At 34.4% G+C, this 16,119-nt stretch overlaps 1 protein-coding gene across 1 annotated transcript; it reads left to right on the top strand.

Annotated features, from left to right (window-relative positions):
* The first annotated feature begins 6,644 nt into the window (after positions 1–6,644).
* LOC114756818 (beta-amyrin synthase-like) lies at positions 6,645–14,915 on the top strand. Its single transcript, XM_028945759.1, has 16 exons — positions 6,645–6,893; positions 8,514–8,699; positions 8,804–8,893; positions 9,023–9,205; positions 9,378–9,462; positions 9,568–9,734; positions 10,051–10,242; positions 10,358–10,471; positions 10,948–11,067; positions 11,199–11,321; positions 11,621–11,719; positions 11,827–11,883; positions 12,184–12,552; positions 12,637–12,717; positions 14,617–14,700; positions 14,799–14,915. The coding sequence occupies exons 1-16, from the start codon at positions 6,690–6,692 to the stop codon at positions 14,913–14,915; spliced, it is 2,271 nt and encodes a 756-aa protein (XP_028801592.1). The 5' UTR covers positions 6,645–6,689.
* The last annotated feature ends 1,204 nt before the right edge of the window (positions 14,916–16,119 follow it).

Here is a 16,119-nt window from a genome sequence, read left to right as displayed (position 1 = left end):
AGTTAATATATATACAGCATTGAAATTTCTTTTACACAATGCGAAAATAGGAAAAACGGCCAATAGAACTAAGGGGTTGATTAAGACCATGGAACACGTATTGGCTAGGACCAACAATTCTGAAATAGAAGTAACTACTTCTCTGTACAATAGAAATCATGAACATGTACATATAAAAGGGAATCGAGAGAAAACATCTAACAATGAATTTTTTGAGAAATAACCTAACTATTTGAAAGCTAAATTTCAATAGTTTGTACCAATGTTGTTGACAAAGTGTCCCTCATCAAGTTGATGTCATCCATGAGATATGGTGTAGTATTTTGAAATATCTGTTAATAAAAAATAACATAGTAAACTTAGTAAAAAACGTGAAATGAATTGAAGAACGTCATGCAACGTAACTCATTTTTACCTCGTCTAATTTCTTAGTCGTTCCTGTCTCAATTATGTCATTCATGTAGCGGATGACATAATATCCACACTCAAACATGTCCTTGTTGACAACGGTACTAAAAAAATAAGATATAAAATTGAATATTAGATATTATTGATTATAAACATTAACTTTAATTTATCGAAAAATGTTTAAAAGTTAGTTCAAAACAACATATACCTTTGGAAGAATCCATGTTGGTACTTGTCTATTTTGTTCAATCGCCACAACATTAAAAGTATGAAAAGCCCTATCGATAGTATAAGAGAAAATGATATTAGAGTATGCTTTTATAAACTTCACAAGTAATAAATATATAAATATAAACTAACGTGTCGATGACATCTTTGGTTTCTTCGGATGGATTTCCATAGAGTAAATCGAACCAGTAAACTTTGTTGTCAAAAGGGGCACAAACAATTAGAGTCCAATGATAACTGCAAAAGACAAACCATGTTAATTATAACCCGACACATACAACTTGTATATCTCAAATACAATAATGTGCTTATCCTTCCATGTAAGGTGCAAAATGTATTGGTTTTCTGGTCTGAGTCATTGTGGTCATAATGTAGATTGACCTTGCTTCCATAATATTAAATTCTTTCTGCACCCTTTGAGGACACATAAAGCTATATGTTCCTTCAAGTCCTCCGTTTCGACAGATTTCATTAAAGTGCTTGTTGTTCAAGTAAAAAACATTAGGACATGCATGAAGTATAATGTGTAATAAGAAAATGATATTGTAACTTACAAAATAGCGAGCTGCATGAAGACTATATCAAGCTCCTCAAAGTTGAGGAACTGAACGAGGTCCCTCTTGTCAATGGTGAAGTCGTATGTTATATCTAAACCCACAGTCCCCAACGGCATCTTGAAAGTCACAGGCTTGTCCATGTTTGGCACCATGAAATGAAGAACCTCTAAACTAGAATAAATAAGCGCAACATCACCAAGAAGAGGCAAGAGTACAGGATCTGATGATGCGCTTGTTGTGGCCTTCTTCGTTGCCACCTTCTTCACCATTGGCTTTGCAATAAGTCTCTTTGGCCACAAAATGAAATGTGCTTTAGCTTGGGCCAAGAGTCGAATCTCATCAGTAGGATTGGGCACTGGTGTACCCCCTGACCACGAACAATTCTCTCCACTGTCACCCTTGCTTGATTGCTCGGAATTTTGTTGCTATGAATCGTTGTGCCTATGAATGCTCGACCACTAGCAACATGAACAAGTGAATTTTCATAATCCACATACAGAAAACACGGCATCCCATTGTCTTCAATAGGGTCAGGGCTAGGGTCAGGGTCAGACACTGTCAGTTGCTGTATCTGATTATTACTGCCCTTTCTGCTTTTTATCATAGGTGAACCCTGAAACATAATATGAAATTAGTTAAGGAACATTAAATAAGTTTAAATGGATCAAATGAATCTTTAGAAGATTTAAAAAGATGTGTGATTATTACCTAGGAAGGTTCATATACTCGGGGCATCTAGATTCCACTTGTACCCATCATCATCATAGTCTGTTGAAACTTGGCATCGAATTCGTCACGTATCTTTTGCATCTTTGCCATGTGTTGTTGACTTAGTTCAGCTCGAACTCTCTCTGTTTCTTTCTGTAGTCGTTGGTCGAACTCTTCTTTAGATACCATGTTAGCGGAGGATGATCTAGTGCTTCTTCGTGAAGCAAAGCCAAAAAATTCTTTAATACCAATCCCTTTAGGGGCCCCTATGACTCTTCCGGGATGGTCAGCCTTTCCAATAGCAGTGGCCAAGATATCCATCCGTCCTTGAGGGATGAATGTACCTTGAGATAATTGCTCCTCAAGTGTATCTTGTATCATTAAAGCAACAAATTCAATTTAAGATAATTGAAAAAAACAATTAATGAAGCATAATTATTAAATATTACTTACAATCCTCTTAGCAACAGCAGCAGACTGTGGAGTAATGTATTGACCCATTTTAATCCTCGCCGCCTTCCATTTTTCTTGGCGAGAAGGGCGCTCAATAGGTGGAATGTAGCCAGTAGGATTTGAAGTAGCAGCCATCTGTGCATTCTTCATCGGTTCCTCCATCATACTTCTTTCCAACCCACCATACCCTGCACGAGACATGGTATGTGGGTATATATTCTGCTCAGATATTTATTTGTTCTTCTGACTCAATGCCTATGATAATGAAACAAATTCGACAAAGTTAGTTTAGTTAAATAAAATATGACTTGATTAAAAATTAAGTTTGAAGAAACCAAACCTAATATGCAGGGTCTTCATGTTGCTTCACAAAACTCTCCCATGCCTCGTCACTAATAAATGAATATCATTCCTTGGGATGCTCACCCTTTCTTTTTCCACGAATATAATGTTTTGTAAGCGTGGCCTTAAAAGTCCCTCCACCATTCATCAAGTTGCTTAAACAGACGGTCTCTTATTTGCTCAGTGACAGGAATATCAAATGTCAGCTGCAATACAATAATAACATAGAGTTATAAAGTAAATAAGCAACTATAATTGAAACAAGTAAAGAAAACAATGCACAATATACCAATATATCCTCCCAAATGTTTTTCTTCAAATCTTTGTCCACCTTCTTCCAGCTAGGAATGTCAATGCTAATCTTACTGCGTGCGACATAACCCACATAACTAGTAAATTGAACCCCAGCCTTTCCTATAGGCTTCAGATCATCATCAAACTCCACTGTAATCCTCATAGGCTGTGTGCTCTCATCACGTAAAGCTAAATGCCTCATACGGGTTGGCCCTCTACCCTTTTTCCGGCTAGTAAAAGAGCTGTCGTCACCAGAACCCTATTGACCAGATCCGTCCATTTCCTGTTTAAAGAACAATGAATTAATAAATTTAAGAATAAGAAATATCAAGTTAATATAAAACATTATATTATTAAGTATATTTAGCAAAAAAAAATCAAATAATTCATTTAAGGCTTACAACGATTATCCTCCCAAATTCCTTCATAATGATCATCTCTAACATCATAGTCATCATCTACCAAATCTAATTCAACTGCTTTAGGTCGAGTAGCTGTGAAAGGCGGGGTTTCATCAAGATTAAGCGCTAAGTCACCATCATCTCCACCAACTCCTTGCCTTTTACCTTGAAGCACGATAGACAATTTCTTTTTTGCTAGATCGAGAACGAAGAACACTTGTTTTGCTAGACTTGCCAAAATAAATGGCTCGTCTCCATATCCAAACCTTTCAAGATCGACCGAAACAAATCCAAATTCTTCATCCACTTGCACAATATTACTATTAACCCACTTACATGTGAAGACGGGAACTTTAAACTTAGTATAACTAACCTCCCATATCTCTTCTATTATTTCATAATAGGACATTGCCGCCAACATTGGGTTTTTGTCTTTAGAACTAGCAAAATGCATGGCTTCTGCTACTACCATCACCCCACTATTCTGCATAGTACTCTTATCGCACTACCAAAAAAAAGGCTTTTCACGGCAGTTAATAGTGGCTTTTCATGGCGGTTTTGAAGGCGACGTTGATAAAGGCGACGTTGAAAGGTAAAGAAAACACGGCGGTTTGAAACTGCTGTTGAATATCGATTTTCCACGGTGGTTTTCTATTTAACCGCCGTGGAAAATCCCACATTTAGGGCACTTATTCAACCCTTCATAATTATTTCTGAATAATATGCAGTCATTAGGACACGCATGTATTTTCTCATATTCCAAACCCATCAGACATAAAATCTTTTTTGCCTCATACATTCGTTTCGGAAGTGAATTCCCTTTGGGAAGAATATCACTCAGCAATTCAAGCAATTCTGTAAAACTAGTATCGGTCCAACCATTTCTTGCCTTCAAATTCATCAGTTTCAATACGGTTGTCAACCTTGTGTAATCATCTTTGCACCTCGGGTATAAAGGTGTCTCTGCATCACTACACAAAGTTTCAAAAGTGGAAGAGAACTGTGTAGATGATTCAGACCTTATATCACGAAACATATTCGAAATTCTATCACCAAAGTCTTCATTCACAACCTTCTCATTTGCAGACAGTGTAGTCTTTCTAATTTCTCCATGCCATATCCAATTTGTATACCTCAAATTTATCCCATCACAGATAAAATGCTCTTTTATCTCAGAAATACTCCGTCAACTATTGTTTAAACATTTGACACAAGGACAATAGTACAATCCATCTCTTTTACTAGGGGCATTTCTCTGAGCAAACTCAAGAAACTTTTCAACCTCATCCTCATATTCCTTGCTAATTCTTTTAGCTTTCATCCAACTACGATCCATTGTTCTACAGATTATTTAAACAACACTTTACTATCAATCAAAATTCATAACGAAGAAAAAAACACAAAATAAGAAACAGATTATTTATTAATAAATTCTTATATTTATTAAAAAAATTACCAAAAATTCGAAATAAATATCAAAAAATTATAAAAAAAATTTAAAAACTTCACAACTAATCAACTCCAAACATTTAAACATGTTTCTAATACAGTATATAAGAAGGAATTAAGGTTTTCTCACATCTAATGCCCACCAATCAACACTAATCAATGGTTCAACCACATAAAAAATGCAAAATGAACAATACAAGCTAACGACAATGTAAAACTAACCAACCCATTTCATATATAATAGATTTTCATGGCCAAAACATTCAACAAACTAAGAAAAATTGAAAAGAATGAAATAAGAGATGCTCACAGAGCAGAGAAGATTCAAATGCGAAATAAGGGCGTTTGGACGGCGGCGGACGGCGGCAATGCACCACAAGCTCAATGGAGGAGTTTAAACGGTGGGATAGTGGGGGGTATGGCCGGTTTTCAGTGGTGGGACAGAGGGGACCACGGCCGAGCAAGAATGATGCAAAATGAGGGGCGTTCGAACCACGATGGACAGTGGCAAGGCATCACAAGCTCAATGGAGAAGTTTAAACGGTGGGGTAGTGGCGGGAATGCCCGGTAATGGCAGTTTTTCGGTGGTGGGACAGAGGGGGACCACGGCGCACTAATGAAATGAGAACGAAAGTGACAGAAAATCGAAGCAGAGAAGGTAAAGTGACTCACTTTCCACTGCGGTTTTTAAGAAAACTGCCGTAAATAACCGCCGTTAAAAACACTTTCCACGATAGTTTTCTTAAAAACCGCTGTGGAAAATAAAAGCCTCTTTAACTTATTTACAAAAATGCCACTGCCTTTTTTTTCACGTCGTTTTTCTGCTTAACCACCGTTATTTTGCGACATTAAAAGTGTTTTTTCTAGTAGTGTCATAACTTCTCCTCTAATCACTCCAGTTCAAAGCCTATGGGGATCTCCTGTGCGATTTCAGGTTTAATCTATTTGACCCAAATTGTGAAATCCCAAATTGACACCCAATGACCAATCTGTCATTTCACATGGTAATATAATACTGTTGGCATTTTGGGTCAAGTTTTTGCATTTGAAAATAATATTGTCAATTTCTAAATTTTAGATGTTGTCAGTTATATGTAAGTGTCCGATACTGACGTGCGTAGTTTCGCGCATTAATATTTGGATCACGTTTTTGCCTTGAAGATTAAATAATCTTGTTGATTGATATCTGAATTTTTTTTTCTTTTGCCTGATTGATCTCTGAATTTTAAATCTTGTAGTCAACAAAATTTTTATATATATGTGTGTGTTCTATATATTTATAAAAGCTAACACTATAATTAATGGTGTGTGATTAAGCAGCAGAGGTTCAATCCCCGTTTGGGCACGGAAAGTGTTAAATCTCGACCATGAAAATGACCCTGTTTGGATTTTTTTTTTTAATGCAATTGGAATAGAAGTATTGTCAGACATTAAATATAAGTTTCTCATGTGGGTACTTCACCCAATAAGGCATTCAAATTTTGCGTCATCACATTATGAGAGATTGGCCCATTTGGCTACACCTACTTCTTATTGGTTGGTAGCTCTGTTTGGATCTAATTCAATCAATCTAACTCTATTTTTTGGGATACTGTAAAATCGTGTAATGGAATACCATTTCGTTGTCAATGGCCATGAAGCTGACCACACATGTTAGCTGCGTATCGTACAAGATAATCTGCTGATTTCATCAATCATTGATCAGATAGAAATAACTCCACGTGTGCTCGTGAACAGTCTAATCTTTTTTTTTTTAATAAAAAAAACCCCATGAATCTCTTATACTTCTGTGTTATAAAGAGGGGTGTGTGTAAAGGTGGAAGAAAGGCAAGCGATCTGAACTTTGAAGATGTGGAGGTTGAAGATTGGAGAAGGATCAGGGAAAGATCCATACTTACTCAGCACATGTAACTTCGTGGGGAGGCAGACATGGGAGTTTCATGGAGAAGATGGAAGCCAGCAGGAGAGAGATGAAGTTGAAGCTGCTCGTCATAACTTCTCCTCTAATCGCTCCATTTTCAAAGCCTGTGGTGATCTCCTATGGCGATTTCAAGTTTAATCTTTATTATATTTCTACTACATTCTACTTCATCTCCTTTTGAATTGGCTCCATATATATCTGTTTGATTAATCTTCCTAGGCAGCTTATCCTTTACTGGTAATCATTCCTCCGTGGGCTGGGGTGTCAGTTGCCTCTTGTGTGTTGTCCAACAGTTGCCTTTTAATTTTCGATCTCTTCTCAAAAATTTTTTTGCTGTTTTTCTACTATTATATAGTCAATAAAATAAGTAACATTTTGATACCTTATTTGTAAAAAATAATTTAGTTTTCAATTTTTTATGATTTTTTAAATATTTAATACTCTAAGTTAAAAAGAAATCAAACCATTTAAAGTGTTAAATCTTTAAAACATCATAAAAAATTTAAACTAAACATTTTTTTGCAAATAAGATATTAAGATGTCACTAAAAAAAATTTGGGGAAGAGCCGCAAAATTAAGGGGCAGAGGGTAACACACAAGTAGCAACTAATGTCGTCATTTGAACTCAAGACAAATGTTTGGATGAAAACTAAATTATGATTTTAAAAGTAATTTTATGATATATAAACTAATGGTCTGTTTGGATTAGTGGTAGTAAAACTAACTTTTACGCCATCTGACTTTTATAAACGTGAGTTGAAGTAAGAACCAGTTGACATAATATAATTTATGTATAGATTGGTATTTATGCAAAGTTAGTTTGATAAATTACAACTGGTTTGGATAAATAATTGAAAATTAAGTTTTGATATAAAATGACTAAAAAAAGTGTGGGTCTTATTTTATGTACATAATGTATATAATCTAATAAGAAAAATATTAAAATTAAATGTATAAAAATAAAGAGTTAACGTATTATAAGAAAAATTATAAATAGTAAAAAATAAGTAATTAGATGTATTTAACATAATTTTTGTACATATAGCTATTGAATATTATTTTATTCTTTTTGCAGATTTTTAGAGATAAATTAAAACTTAGTAATACATATGAATTGGGTTTATAGCGTATCCTCATCGTTAAATTTTATTAGTTGTTTTTTTTCTTATGATACTTTTGTAAATCATTAAGTTATTAGTTTTTTTTTCCAGTGATTTTATCTTTTTTCCCAATAATACAAGGTAGCCTTTTGTCTTTTCATCACTATTGTCCTTCTCTCTCCACGTTGGTCATGGACTTGTACTTCTAACGCCGCAAAATGTAGCTTCATTTGCAACGTATGATGAAACAAAAAGTTCATGTACAAAAACACTGTGCCAAAGAGCTAGACTTCTTCAAATAAGCTATCAATGCGTGTTTTACATTTTCCCAGACATATTTGCCAATGCAAACAAACGGATATGCAAAGGCAGACTAAGCATGTGAAAAGAATTTTGTTTCCACTTGCATGATATTTTAAAAAAAAAAATTTTTTGGGATACCCAAACACCCATGGGGGAAGAATAAGAAATATCTCCCTCAATCTAATGTTTTTATGGTTTTGTTAGTCATTAATTGTTAAGGCAACAAATAATTCATCAGGAATTCCCAATAGATAAAGCCCAAGAGACTATTATTAACCATAGTCTGATATCAATTCGTTTTTCTGCTCCATTATTAATCATCATAGTGGTTTGTTGACATGCGATGCAGTTTTTGAGAGAGAAGAATTTCCAGCAAACGATACCACCTGTGAAGATCAAAGAAGAAGAGCAAATAACATCTGAGAAAGTTATGAACACTGTGAAAAGAGCAGCTCACTATTTGTGTGCATTGCAATCTAAGGATGGCCACTGGCCTGCTCAAATTGCTGGACCTCTCTTCTATATCCAACCCTTGGTGTGTGTGTGTTTGTGCTTTTAGCATTTCTATCAAATCATCTCAACTCTTCATGAAATACTGCATAATTTCTTGCATATTAACTGCAGATCATGCTGCTGCAGGTATTTTGCTTGTACATTACGGGGCAAATTGAAACAGTGCTTACAAAAGAGCATCAGAAAGAGACTCTACGTTACTTGTACAATCACCAGGTGAAGAAGTTTCAAATTCATTTGATTAATTCTGTTAATTAAATGAAGATGTGAAATGAAACAAATAATGAATATATAGTTAATGATATGAGCATTAATTGTTGGGCATATGCATGAATGGGATTGAAGAATGAAGATGGCGGGTGGGGACTTCATATAGAGGGTCACAGCACCATGTTCTGCACAGCACTATGCTACATATGCATTCGCATTCTTGGAGGTGATGACGATGCTTGTGTTAGAGCTCGAAACTGGATTCTTGATCGTGGTGGTGTCACCTACATTCCCTCTTGGGGAAAGATTTGGCTTGCTGTATGTCCCTTTATTGCAAATTTTTGCAACGGAGGCTAATTTAGGATTAGGCCTACGTATAAAGCGATTCATAGTCTTCTTTGCGCCAGCTCTTATCATAAACACTTTTTGATTTATCATTTGCTTAACGTATTCTCATTCTCTAATTTATTATTGATATGATACTATACAGATACTTGGGGTATTTGAATGGGCTGGAATCAACCCAATGCCTCCTGAGTTTTGGCTTTTGCCTTCATTTCTTCCTATGCATCCAGGTATTTCATCTAGTTAGTTATAGTCTTGGACCATATATTGGAAAAGCTCCATATAAATAAGTTAGTTTGTTTAATGATCTTCTTCACTTTGATCAATGAATGCAGCTAAAATGTGGTTTTATTGTCGATTAGTCTACATACCTATGTCTTACTTGTATGGAAAAAGGTTTGTGGGTCCACTCACACCACTTATTCTTCAATTGAGAAAAGAGCTTTATGTTCAACCTTACCATCAAATTGATTGGAACAAAGCTCGCCACCTTTGTGCCCAGGTAATGATGATGCACTATCTCTAAACATCACTATAAAAAAATTGACTTTCAACAATAATAAAAAAAAATCATCATCAAATTGTTGTTGTAGCGATTGTTGCTGAAACTTATCAGCAGCAACAAAGCCGGTCGTTGCTGAAATTATCATTTTATCACCGCTGAAAGACCTTTTAGTGTGACAAAGAAGTTATCGTTGAAGATCCTTTCAGCAACGACAAAGAAGTCGTCACTAAAAGTCATTTTTTTAATAATGCAGATTGTTGATTTTTCATTGTTGTGGAACAACTAATGAACAGGTTGTTTATATATATTATAGGAGGATATTTACTCTCCACATCCCTTGGTACAAGATCTCATATGGGATAGCTTATATATATTAACCGAGCCACTTCTTGTTCGTTGGCCTTTCAACAAATTGATCAGAGAGAAGGCTCTTCAAAAAGCAATAAAGCATATTCATTATGAAGATGAGAATACTCGATACATCACTGCTGGATGTGTGGTAAAGGTATCATTTCCATAGTAATAAACACCATCGTCAAATTAAATGAGTTATTTTAACATTGGAAATAGTAAAATTCTAACATTTAAAAATGTCCTTTTATACCTGGTATCACATGCAGTCTCTATGTATGATTGCTTTTTGGGCTGAGGATCCAAATGGAGAAGCTTACAAGAAGCATCTCGCTAGGGTTCCTGATTATTTGTGGGTTTCAGAAGATGGAATGACCATGCAGGTGAAATTAAGGAATAACAATTATGAGAAACTAAATCATAAAAAACTCAGTTTAATTTTTTATGTTCGACATATCTTTGTGAATGTGGGATGGAAAGTTAGTTTTAACTTCAACAAAAATTTGTTTAGTTGAATAATACTACCTTTGGTCATTAATATAAGAAATAATTTGACTTTTAATTTGATCATATATAATACTTTCCAATTCATTTTGTCTTTCATGTTTATCCATTTTTTTAAGATAATCCTAGTTGCATAGGTTAAATATTCTATAAAATAGTAGTTCTCATTAATACATATGACTAGCAAAAGTATTCTAGAAAAGCTCATGCTTATTTATCACAAATATCTAACTAGACAAACTTCCTTAATCTACTCAAATTAGTCAAGTAACTCTTATATTAAAGATGAGAGATAGTATTTACTATGTTTTGGTAAAATATAATAGTTTTAGCTAGGCTTGATGTTCATGTGCAGAGTTTTGGAAGCCAAACATGGGATGCTAGCTTAGCGATTCAGGCTTTGCTTGCGACTAACCAAGTTGAAGAAATTGCTCCTACACTTGCAAGAGGACATTATTTCCTCAAGAAATCCCAAGTATGTTTTGTCCCTGTGGGACAACCTATTTATTGACTTCGTATTCGTCTAGGAAGATGTTTATGTATGTGTCTACACAACCGCATGTGTGTGTTGTATTTTTTTTTTAATGTGAACTAAAACTTGAACAGGTTAAGAATAACCCTTCTGGTGACTTTAAGAGTATGTATCGTCATATTTCTAAAGGGTCATGGACTTTCTCTGATCAAGACCAAGGAGTGCAGGGTTCAGATTGCACAGCCGAAGCTTTGAAGGTGACTTGCTCGAATGATACTTTTTTTTTTTCTTGGTATAACTTAGATTATCCTCAAGCTACTTTGGGCCTGAAAGTAATCTTTATGGGCCTGAGAACAGTAAGATTAAAGTTTCCCCAACAAGTACTCTTTTCAGGATTCGAACTTTTGTTATCCTCCTTACTGGATAAAACCACTTACCATTTCAACTAACAGTTTGTTGGTTGTTAGAGAAATACTTATTAGTTATGCATGTGAACGTAATAAACTTGAATTGATATTTGTATAATTCATGTTGTCATATGCTTTCGTTGTTTTAGTGTTGTCTTCTATTATCAAAGCTACCTCCAGAGGTTGTGGGTGAAAAGATAGAACTTGAAAGCTTGTTTGCTGCTATTAACGTATTATTATCTTTTCAGGTGAGTTTTTTGTTTTTTGTTTTTTATCTATTTGAATCAGCTAATGAATATTCAATTTGATATGATCATGTGTTAACTTATGGACACTTTTGTGTTAATATTCGAAGAGCAAAAATGGTGGTTTAGCATCTTGGGAACCGATCAGAGGTCAGGATTGGTTAGAAGTAAGAATTGCACTTTATCAGTATTTGTTTTTTTAGTAAGCACATATATTCTTTTATTGCAAGCTTACTCAAGATACAATCAGATACTAAATATGCATGCGTCTCCCAACAGAGATTCAAACCACATCATGATGAACGAACCTCTTTTAGCTATACCTAACCCAAGTCCGTTATATTTTATTAACATTTGAAGTGAACTAAAAATGTTTTGGACTCCCAAAAAAAAAAAAAAAAAAGACTGTTATTGATGCATTGATGAATTGATGCAGTGTCAATTTTATTCCTTGTTTCTGGGAGCAGGTATTGAATCCAATTGAATTTTTGGAGAACGTAGTAGTGGAGCATGAATATGTTGAGTGCACTGGGGCAGCAATAGAGGCCTTAGTTGTGTTTAAAGAGCTATATCCAACGCACAGAAACAAAGAGATTGAGAATTTAATTGAAAATGCTGTGAGATACATAGAAGAAACTCAGACAGAAGATGGTTGCTGGTATGGAAACTGGGGAGTTTGCTTCATTTATGGAACAATGTTTGCACTTGGTGGGCTTGTTGCAGCTGGCAAAACTTATCAAACTTGTGCTTCCATTCGTAAAGCTGCCGACTTCCTTCTGTCGACACAAAGAGAAGATGGTGGGTGGGGAGAGAGCCATCTTTCATGCCCTAAGAAGGTGGATTAATTAATACCTCTTTGAGTTCAATATTATTACTCTTTTTTTTTAAATACTGATTAATTAGTTTGATGGATAATGCAGAAGTATGTACCACTTGAAGGAAGCCGTTCAAATGAGGTTCAAACAGCATGGGCTATGATGGGTCTTAATTACTCTGGCCAAGTAGGTCATCAAACTTTTTCTAAAACCGTTTTGTCTATGTGATCAGTGCATAGCATCCACATGTGCAGCTTATTTTGGATTAGGCTTCTTTTCAATTTTTTTCCCTTTTCAAACAATTAACATGCAAGTTCCAATAGTCTCACATAATTTTCATATAGATCCTTTTTTTTTTGGATTAAGAGATACTTTTAACAATAAAATTATACCTCAAGAACATCTGATCTGGTACTATTTAGTTTTAAATGGCGCAAGATTGGCGATAACTACTAAAAAAGAGAACAATTTTGCCACTCCTATTCAAAGCCACCGCTTCTTTTTCCGACGGTGGGTCCACTCGTTGTCCCTTGGTCAGTCTTCTTTCACCTCATTTTTTCCCGTCTCTTAATTTTGGTGGATCCCATTATGCGAGTATCCCACCATAATATGTCAGAATGCTCTTGGACACATCACCCTCTCAAATGTTATCTCCCCTCCTTGCCATCGCTCCAAATTATTTTATGAGTTACCATGTAAATTTGTGCTGAAAGTTTTCACCTGGGAGTGTTAGGTATCTAAAAAAATTTTTGGGAGCTAATTTACTTTGAAAATTTAAAATCATATCAATATTATCTCATACCGTTAAAAATATTAACAGTCGATATTACTATTTTAATAGTCAATATAAGTTTTTTAATATTAGGGGACAATATTGCTATAATTTTAAATTTTCAGGACAAATTTGTTTTAAAAAAATTTTTAGGTACCCAAAACTCCTGAATTAAAACTTATTGGAACAAATTTGTAACTACACTCTAATACCTTCCCTCTTCAATTCTCCTCTCTCTTTTCTCCTTACGTTGGAATTAATTCCTCTCTTTCTCTACCCACCGTCACCATTATCTTTGCTTCACTGAAAACGATTGCCAAGAGCTTATCAAACCATCACCATTATTAGGGAGTACATCTGAAATAATATGCCAATGAATAGAGCTAGACCGAAAGCACCTGCTCTCACAACACCTACAACGGCTCCTAGACCTTACTTGCAGTTGTAGAACTCGCTGTGGCAAGACAATCTACTATCATTTTGTTGAGTGCTTGAGATCAATTCCAACTGGTCCCAAGTCACCAACTTCATTCTGTTGAAACCATGCTGGTAAGGTCCAAACCCACATGGGGTCCTTGAACTCTACGTCCATGAGCTTGTCGGACTCGACTGCCAGAAAACTCAAAACTCGTTGATTTATAGGTGATTAGGATTTTATGTGTTAATGGGAGACGGAGTTTGAGGAAAAATGATGAAGAGGAAGAAGAGCAACGAGGAGAGAGAAGATATGAGAGAAAAAGAGTGGGATCACCTTAAGAAAAACGAAAGGACGTCTACCGCTTTTAAAGAGAGTGACAAAATAGCTCTCTTTTTTAATGATTATGGCCAATTTTGTATATTTTAAAACTAAATGATGTTAGAAGGTCTTGGTTCAAAATTTTGGTATTAAAATTATACCTTAATTATTTTTTTTATCTGACTTTTATAGATTCCTCTAATTCTTACTCACGTCCATGTAGGATTTTCTTTTTTATGAGGTCTTTATAATTCCAATTAATTTTTTTTCTTTTATTAGTCATGCATGTGAACTTCATAAACTGGTTCTTTTTTTTTTTTTTTTAAAAAAGTAATCTTATTTAGCATCCATTTCTGGACCATAAGGGAACATGCATGACGCAACCTTTCAAGTGTTTTTTGTCAGCGCTCTGTTTATAACGAAGTAGAAAATTTGTCGGACAAAAAAGATTAAAAGAAATCCAAGTTTTAATTCCATTGTAAAATACTACACTAAATTTCTAAAATTATGAAAGAAAAGCACCTCTGAATCCTAGATTTATTTTGTATTCTATTTTTGATTATTTGGTTGGATATAGGCAGAGAGAGACCCAACTCCTCTTCATCGTGCAGCAAAGGTCCTAATTAATTCTCAGTTAGAAGATGGGGATTGGCCACAGCAAGTGAGTTCCTCTCCATCCCTCATACTTAATTAATACTCAAAAATAATTAAATATGAATATGAAATTAATTAATATTTGTGATTTATATATATTTTCAGGAATTGACAGGAGTATGTATGGGGAATTGCATGTTGCATTATCCACTGTATAGAAACACCTTCCCCATGTGGGCCCTCTCTGAATATTACCACAAGCAAGCAAAGTCCATTGCATAAATAAAAAGGGGCATCCCTTCATGCCACAAATTAAGGAATATTCAGTGTATATAGTCTGTTCATCTTTTGTTACCATCTCTTGATTCTGTTGTAATGGACTAAGGACCAAAATCCATCCAGTTACTTATATATAAGCTCTGATATGGATTTAGATGCTGATTTTAGGTATCTTTCCATCTTCTGCTCACTGGGTTTAATATGTATTTTGTGAACTTAATGTTGGGACAAAAGCAAACCTTGGCACAATCAGATGTGACATTCAGTTTAAACGCTATAAAGAAATATACTGCTCATACACACACACACACAAATAATTAGTGCGGCAAAATTTACTTAATAGTTAATCTTCAGAAATTTATGCATTAATAATTGATTATGTAATCCATTAATTCAGGCAATGCATGATAATATGACCCAATGGATATACATGATTTTCCAAGAAACTAGAAATTTCTCCCCCTTATATTTGATTAAATTTGAATTTCTAATAGATATTATTCAAATCCTACTTCAAATATTATTCAAATTTGAAATTAATTATTAATTTCTTCATTTGACCATCCAATTAAAACCCCAATTAAGACATTAAGATATTATTCAAATATAAGATTAATTAATAAATTTTTCATTTGAGCCTCCAATTGAAATCACATTTAATTCAAAGGAGAAAACTTAGGTCAAGTTACTAATATATATTATGTCAAAATCTCTAATTATATATGGCTGTATGTCCTTTTTTGTTTCATGTAGATTTACAATTAAATGTTATTAAATTCTATTATTTCAAAAATATGACACATGATTATGTGTGATTAGAGAACTTGACATAATGGATAAAGAAACTCGATATAAGTATTGTCCTAATTTTAATGCTTCCCGTTTAATTCAATATATTCAAATGCTAATCAAAATATCATCCAAATCTTATTAATGAAATATATTCAGATCTTATAATGTCATACCCCATTTATTTTTAAACAAATTGGGTATTATAAAATTTTAAAAGCATAGTTGATGATTGATAGTTGACAAGTTAGTTGATTGATGATTGATTGATTGATTGATATCCTTAACATTTGAAGCGCCAATGTATAAGTAATAACATGTTCTGCTACTTCCCTATTTTATTCATCCAACGGTAAAAGGTTGCCAAGTATGGTAACCTGCATGACCAAAGAAATCTTGCTTCAAAAAAGCCCTCAGT

This window comes from Neltuma alba, unplaced genomic scaffold, assembly GCF_004799145.2.
Source record: "Neltuma alba isolate B1F8T4 unplaced genomic scaffold, ASM479914v2 tig00010511_pilon, whole genome shotgun sequence".
NCBI classification, from domain to species: Eukaryota; Viridiplantae; Streptophyta; class Magnoliopsida; order Fabales; family Fabaceae; genus Neltuma; species Neltuma alba.
This window is presented reverse-complemented; position numbering and strand designations above follow the sequence as displayed.

Bases quoted from the DNA above. Each gene is read 5' to 3' on its own strand.
- LOC114756818 (XM_028945759.1), top strand. From the start codon at position 6,690: ATGTGGAGGTTGAAGATTGGAGAAGGATCAGGGAAAGATCCATACTTA. The intron at 11,322-11,620 runs GTGACTTGCTCG...TCGTTGTTTTAG, and splicing joins GCACAGCCGAAGCTTTGAAG to TGTTGTCTTCTATTATCAAA. The intron at 11,884-12,183 runs GTAAGAATTGCA...TTCTGGGAGCAG, and splicing joins GAGGTCAGGATTGGTTAGAA to GTATTGAATCCAATTGAATT.